At 46.0% G+C, this 7,320-nt stretch overlaps 1 protein-coding gene across 2 annotated transcripts in view; it reads right to left on the bottom strand.

The window, feature by feature from the left end:
• Positions 1-7,320, bottom strand: part of CDC25C (cell division cycle 25C) — a 54,143-nt gene that overhangs the window by 42,708 nt on the left and 4,115 nt on the right. Inside the window, exons 2-4 of one of the 2 annotated variants that reach the window (XM_011997261.1) lie at positions 4,017-4,244; positions 2,605-2,699; positions 1,531-1,576 (exon numbers count right to left, since the gene is read on the bottom strand). In XM_011997261.1, the coding sequence (XP_011852651.1) occupies positions 1,531-1,576; positions 2,605-2,699; positions 4,017-4,244 (369 nt within the window). Of the gene's footprint in view, positions 1-1,530; positions 1,577-2,604; positions 2,700-4,016; positions 4,249-7,320 lie in introns of both variants that reach the window. The other variant, XM_011997262.1, reaches the window with a different exon arrangement.

Here is a 7,320-nt window from a genome sequence, read left to right as displayed (position 1 = left end):
AAAAAAAAGCTCGGCGTGGGGGCTCATGCTTGTGATCCCAGCACTTTGGGAGGCCGAGGCGGGCAGATCACGAGATCAAGAGATCGAGACAATCCTGACCAACATGGTGAAACTCTGTCTCTATTAAAAATAGAAAAATTAGCTGGGCGTCGTGGCGTGTGCCTGTAGTCCCAGCTACTCGGGAGGTTGAAGCGAGAGAATCGCTTCAACCTGGACGGCGGAGGTTGCAGTGAGCTGAGATCAGGCCACTGCACTCCATTCTGGCAACAGAGTGAGACTCCATCTCCAAAAAAAAACCAAAACAAACAAACAAAAAACATATCTATATATAAATTTCTATCCTCCCTCTGTGGATTTCATTATCTATCTGGGTTAGAGCATTTAAAGCAATTCAGGCCGGGCCAGGTGACTCCCATCTGTAATCTCAGCACTTTGGGAGGCCGAGGGGGTTGCTGATCACTTGAGGTCAGGAGTTCAAGAGCAGCCTGGCCAACATGGTGAAGCCTCATCTCTACTAAAAATACAAACATTAGCCAGGCATGGTGGTGGACGCCTGTAATCCCAGCTACTCAGGAAGCTGAGGCAGGAGAATCGCTTAAATCGCTTGAACCCAGGGAGGTAGAGGTTGCAGTGAGTCAAGATGGCGCCACTGCACTCAATCCTTGGCAACAGAGCCAGACTCCATCTCAAAAATAAAAATAAATACATAAATAAAATGCTTGGTATGTGTTAGATACACAGTTTATTTAATCCTTACAATAGCTACTTTATGACAAGTGCTATTATTGTCTCCATGTTACAAATAAAAAAAATTAAGGTCTAATGAAGTTAAAAAAACTTGTCAGAGTCACAACTGGTGAATGAAGTAGTAAGCCAGGAATCCAGACACTGATTCCAGAGCCTACACTCTGTACTTTCTTTTTTCTTTTCAACACGCAGTCTCGCTCTGTCGCCCAGGCTGGAGGGCAGTGGTGTGGTCTCCGCTCACCGCAACCTCCGCCTCCCGGGCTCAAGCAATTCTCCTACCTCAACCTCCCAAGTAGCTGCGATTACAGGCATGTGCCACCCCATCCGGCTAATTTTTGTATTTTTAATAGAGACGGGGTTTCTGCATGATGGGCAGGCTGGTCTTGAACTCCTGACCTCAACTGATCCGCCTGCCTTGGCCTACCAAAGTGCTGGGATTACTACAGATGTAAGCCACCGCGCCTGGCCACTCTGTACTTTGAATTACTAAGATACAACACTTTTCACATTCAAATAAAAGCCTATATAAGTGTAGTATACCATTTTCCTTCATTTCCTTATAGATACTTCTGATTATGACAGTTAAATTGAATAGCCTTCATTTTCACAACACTATTTAGATCTGGAAACCTTAGAAACTGTTCAAGGTAAGGAACTAGGCCTCAAAGCCCACTTATACCCAATATGAAAGGTTTTGCACTCTGCAGAGTCCGCACAGGATAAAATCTCTATGACCAGTGCTAAAAAGCTTTTGCATGGGGTTCATTTAGCAACAAAACTTACATCCCAGCTAAATGCACTTCCTGAAGTCCTGAAGAATCCAGGTGACCTGCAATCAAATATAAAAAATCAGTAAAAGGAGTTATTTTTGTCCATGCATCCTGTTTTTCCTTCAGATTTTCTTCATTACCAGTAAGCCATATTAATTTCAAGGACTGAGCTTTTGAATACAAAGCCTCTCGATTGATACCCATTTCATAGTACAAGGTACAATTTCACAGAAACTTAAGGTTTTATATGTGTCACTAAAAGAAGTAGTGCTGGGAAACACTGCACTTTGCTACCTACGGAGTTGTTTTTTTTTTTTTTTTTTTTAATGAGTAGAAAAGAAAGGTTATCACTCAGAAAATCTGAAATTAGAATTCTGGAAGGTTAACTTATGAAACATTCCTTTTGGAATATTTTATATAAAACATATAAGAATTAATTGACAATGTATTTCTTTTTCTTTGAGACGCAGTCTCGCTCTGTCGCCAGGCGGGAGTGCATTGGTGCTATCTCAGCTCACTGCAAACTCCGCCTCCCGGGTTCAACCGATTCTCCTGCCTCAGCCTCCCGAATGGCTGGGACTACAGGCACGCGCCACCACGCCAGCTAATTTTTGTATTTTTAGTAGAGATGGGGTTTCACCATGTTGGCCAGGATGGTCTCGATCTCTTGACCTCGTGATCTGCCCATCTTGGCCTCCCAAAGTGCCAGGATTACAGACATGAGCCACTGCACCTGGCCAACATATTTCTTTACGCTGGTTTATTTGCCTCTGCTGAGATTAGACTAAGGCACAAAACTTCTCATATCCTAATGACTATACTTTCATTCCCACCGTTAATCAGTCAACAAAATATGTTCCTACTTGTCTAACATTTTCAAATGCAAAGTAGCTCCTATTAGTGTTATTATCTTTCTCTTCCCATTGCCTTAATCATTCTCAAAAATTCTCTAGTTACCCACAAAATGCCATCTCTCTAGGCAGACTCTTTTTTATACTTTCACCACCTTCTGTCTCTATCCTACTTCCCTGTTTTCTCCCTTAAAAGTTATTCTTCCCTTCAAGGCCTTTATATCCCTTCTCCCTACCAGTTTCATCAAGGTCTGCAGAAGCGGTAAGCTGAGTGGCAGTTATCTCCCCACTGCTAAGATTCGAAAGATCGAGGCAACGTTTTGGGGTTCCTCTGTTGAGACATAATGGTACATCGAAATTTCCATTAGATTGTTATATCCTTAAAAGTCAAAGATCATGTCATCCTCTTCTTTTTTTTTTTTTTTTTGCAATAGAGTCTTGCTCTGTCTCCCCGGTTCGAGTACAGTGGCACGATCTTGGCTCACTGCAACCTCCGCCTCCCAGGTTCAAGCGATTCTCCTGCCTCAGCCTCCCAAATAGCTGGGATCACAGGCGCCTGCCACCACGCCCAGCTATTTGTAGTAGAGATGGGGCTTCACCATGTCAGCCAGGCTGGTCTTGAACTCCTAACCTCAGGTGATCCGCCCACCTTGGCCTCCCAAAGTGCTGGGATTACAGGTGTGAGCCACAGCGCCCGGCCAATCCTCTTCATCTGAAACACTCCTTAATGACTATCAGATTATCTGAACAGTGTCCAAATAAATCTAATTGCTTTTTGGAAATATCTCAGACTGGGCTGAGAAAAGTCTCCCACTACCATAATCTGTACCTCATTTTCTCCTTACCAACATATTGAAACAGATAATTTTTTTTTTTGAGGCCCAGAGTTGATTGGCCAAGGAGGATCTTGACTCCACATTCCCTGTCCTGAGCACCATGAACACAGGCTTGATTTCTCCCCGGAGTCCCTAGTTTTTCTCAGGTACTACTTCTCTTCGTTTGCTAGTTGAGACATGGTATGATCAGAATTCAAAGTACAACTGCAATAACGTTAATATTAATACTAATAAAGTGACCGACTCGTAATGCAGCAGTTTTCAAAGACTTTTGCCAGATATCACATCATTTGATTCTCACAAGATCCTAGTAAGATAGGAAGAGATTATTATTTCTTTTCTGTCTTTTCTTTTTGAGATACAGTCTCACTCTGTTTCCCAAGCTGAAGTGCAGTGAGGCGATCTTGGCTAACTGCAGCCTCCAGCTCCCGGGCTCAAGCAATCCTCCCACCTCAGCCTCCTGAGTAGCTGGGACTATAGGCGCACATCACCACGCTCAGCTAATTTTTAATATTTCTTGTAGAGACGGGGTCTTGCCATGTTGCCCAGGCTGGTCTTGAACTCCTGGACTCAGGCGATCCGCCCTCCTTAGCCTCCCAAAGTGCGGAGATTACACGTATGAGCCAACTCGCCCGGCTGATATTATAATTTCTTGTCACAGAAAAGAACTCAAAAGGGTTACACAGTCAAGGGCAGAGCTGAGACTTAAACCCTGACCTTTGAGCCAGGATAACTGAAAACAAACCAACAAACAAACCCAACTGTTTGGAAATAGCAAAGGCAATAAAGTGTAAAAATAAAAGTATATTTACCCAGACAAAACGCTTAGGTTTGTAGAATCACCAATAAATTTGCCCACTGGAGTGCTAGGGACATCTGGACAGACAGTAAAGGAAGTGTCTCTCTCCAGGAGCAGGTTTAACATTTTCCTTTGATTAGACCTAAAACTGGGTCCTGAGCCAGAGCTTCCTTCCTCTCTTGTGGATGAGAAGCGTTCCGTAGACATGGTCTTCGAATTCTCACCAGGAGAAAAACAAAACCTAGCTAGGAGGAAAACGTCATCTATATCGGTACCTCACAGTTCCCTCAGCTTTCCCAAACTCCTCCACCCTTTCCAGCCAGGCGGATCAGCATTGGAAGAAGGGCATTCCCGAAGGGTGATTCACAGCCTGGCTCCAGGTTAGAACCTGGATTCACCGACGAGAGGCAACCTTAGGACCTTAAAGATGGAATGAAGAGAGGATTTTGACTTGTTCCACGCCACACAGCTCGAGACTCCTGACCAGAAAGAACCCAGGTCGTAACTCGCGACAGTGCCCATTCGGCCCTCCCAATCTCTGTTTGTGTGGGCCGACTGGACCCTAAGGGGACAATGGGGTCTCCGTGATTCCGTGGCGGAGACGGCTGCGGACTTACCTCAAGCCTGGAGTCTGAGGCTTGCCTACAAGAGGAGGGAAAGTGGATAGGGATCGGACACAGGCGAAGACTCGAGCAGAATGAAAGAAAATCTGGGGGAAAGGAGGCAGTTAACCAGACTGCCACTCTGCCTCCCGACTGGGTAGGCCAACGTCGGACTCAGCGTCTTCCCCGCGCAGGCCAAAGTTATGGCCTGCGAGCAAGAATATCAACAGCCGCAAGCGTTGACCATTCAAACCTTCCGCCCGCCCAGTAACCTATCCCCGCTCGCCTCTAAGCTGCGTCAGCCAATCTCCGTGCGCGCGCCCAGACCCTCACGGCCTATCGTTGGGCTGGCACATTACCCGGCGTGTGCTTGCTCTGGAAGTGGTAAGACTTGCCCCGCCCCATAGCCAGAGCAGGATAGTGATTGGCCCACCAGCGTTAGGCAGGCTGCGGGGTAAGCTCCGCCTCACGGGGAGCCTGCCGCATCATTGGCTCTCCCTCTCACCAATCGCCACACCCTTTCTGTTTTCTTCTTTCCCTCAGCCCTACGAACCCCGGGAGATTTAAATCGCACCTTACCAGTGATGACCATTCGCTAGGATAATACTAGGAGAGATTCTTTTGGGTGGAGGGTGTTGTAAGCATTTCATATTCCTTGCTTCTTTCTCGTGCCGTTTTCGCGGACGTTTTCTTCTGAGTTTTGCTGGCCTTCCACGGGAGATGGAGCGTTTGCTGCTGGTGTGGCAGGTATTGCGGGGAGACAGGTGTGTGTGTTTATGCTGAGAGGCATTAGCCCCTTCCAAGAGCTTTCTTTGTTTGGCGTTTCTTTTAGTGTGCAGCATCTCAGAGACGCTAGTTTACGTGGGTAAAAAGAAATTCCGTTGCAGGGAAAGTGGAGGAATTAAATTATCTTGGTATAATCCTTATCACAATCCAGAGGACCTCAAAGATTGGTTATTCATGGAAATTTGAACACTGACGAGGTGATATTTAGAAATTACTGGCCGGGCGCGGTGGCTCACACCTGTAATCCCAGCACTTTGGGAGGCCGAGGTGGGCGGATTACATGAGGTCAGGGGTTGAAAACCAGCCTGGCCAACATGATGAAACCCCTGTCTCTACTAAAAATACAAAAATTAGCTGGGTGTGGTGGCACACACCTGTAATCCCAGCTACTTGGGAGGCTGAGGCATGATTAATTGCTTGAACCCGGGAGACGGTGGTTGCGCCACTGCACTCCAGCCTGGGCATTAGAGTGAAACAAAAAGACATTCCTAATGTTAGGGATTTGCTTTTAAATAATCTTGTGCTGGGGGAGGGTATTGATGATACAAGATTGACCCTGAGTGTTGAGTGATAGGGGGCAGGAAGGTCCATCATATCTGTGCATCTCAACGTTTAATTTGCACACTAACCACCTGAGGACCTGTTAAATGCAGATTCTGATTTGGGAGGTCTGGGTTGTGGTTGCGGCCGGAGATTCTGCCAGTCTAACAAGCCCCCAGCTGATGGTGAGGTAGCTGGTCATAGGAACATACTTTGAGCAGTAAGGTATTACCCCATACTCCTTACTTCAGTGTATATTTGAAAATTTCCATAATAAAAATGTTCAAAATAACCTTGGAAGCTCTTTAACATGCAGGCTCCAGAAACGATAATTCAGTAGGTCTAAAGTGGGGTCATTATCAAGGCCCCCAGGTGCTACCCATGCAGACAGCTTACAGATCAAGCTTTGAGAAACAAAAGTCAAAATGCAACTTGTGTCTGATGTCAGGATTTTGGTGGTGGTAGTGGCTGAGAGGCACAGTGTAGCCAGCTGGTTTTTATCCTAATACCCTTTGCATCTGTAGAAACTGCTTCCCCAGAAAGGAGATGTGTGAGGAGTCTTGGTCCTCTAGGATACAGACAGTGAGTGTGGGAGTTAGCACAGAGCCTTGCTATGCCAGGTGAGTTTGAAAATCAGGCTGGGGATTAAGGGAGTGTGGGATGAGTTGTTATCTGCTTTGACGACTACAGTATAATCACACTTTGTGGGAAACTGTATACTTCCCTGCAGGTGGGAAGTAGAGACAGACAAAGTTATTCTCCAGTGGTGGCAAAAGCAGATAGATTATGGCAAGTGCACACCTGGCTACCAGTGCTTTCTGCACCAGGTCCTCAAGTAAGTGCAGTTGTGGGTGGTCACAACAAAGATGTCAACCAAGTAGCTTTAGTTCAATGTCAGGTGATAGAAATATACTAGAATCTGAGCACTCTGACAAAGTTGCAGCATTCCTAAAACAAATTCTGTAAAAATCTAGCCCAAAAATAAGTTTCTGAGACTTTTCTCAAATAGAAGTTATATACCTAGTCCTTAAGAGTGATTTTTTTTTTGGGGGGGGGGGTTGTTTTTGTTTTTGTTTTTTTTTTGAGACAGAGTCTCACTCTCTCCCAGGCTGGAGTACAGTGGCGCGGTATTGGCCCACTGCAACCTCTGCCTCCCGGGTTCAAGCGATTCTCCTGCCTCAGCCTCCCAAATAGCTGGGACTACAGGTGCCCACCACCACGCCCAGCTGATTTTGTATTTTTAGTTGAGACAGGGTTTCACCATGTTGGCCAGGCTCGTCTCAAACTCCTGACCTCAGGTAATCCACCCGCCTCGGCCTCCCAGAGTGCTGGGGTTATAGGCGTAAGCCACCATGCCTGGCCAACAAAACTCTTTTTTTTTTTTTTTTT

Source organism: Mandrillus leucophaeus, unplaced genomic scaffold, assembly GCF_000951045.1.
Source record: "Mandrillus leucophaeus isolate KB7577 unplaced genomic scaffold, Mleu.le_1.0 Scaffold534, whole genome shotgun sequence".
Lineage (NCBI taxonomy): Eukaryota > Metazoa > Chordata > Mammalia > Primates > Cercopithecidae > Mandrillus > Mandrillus leucophaeus.
Note: the sequence above shows the minus strand (reverse complement) of the source record. Positions and strands in the feature narration are given on the sequence as shown.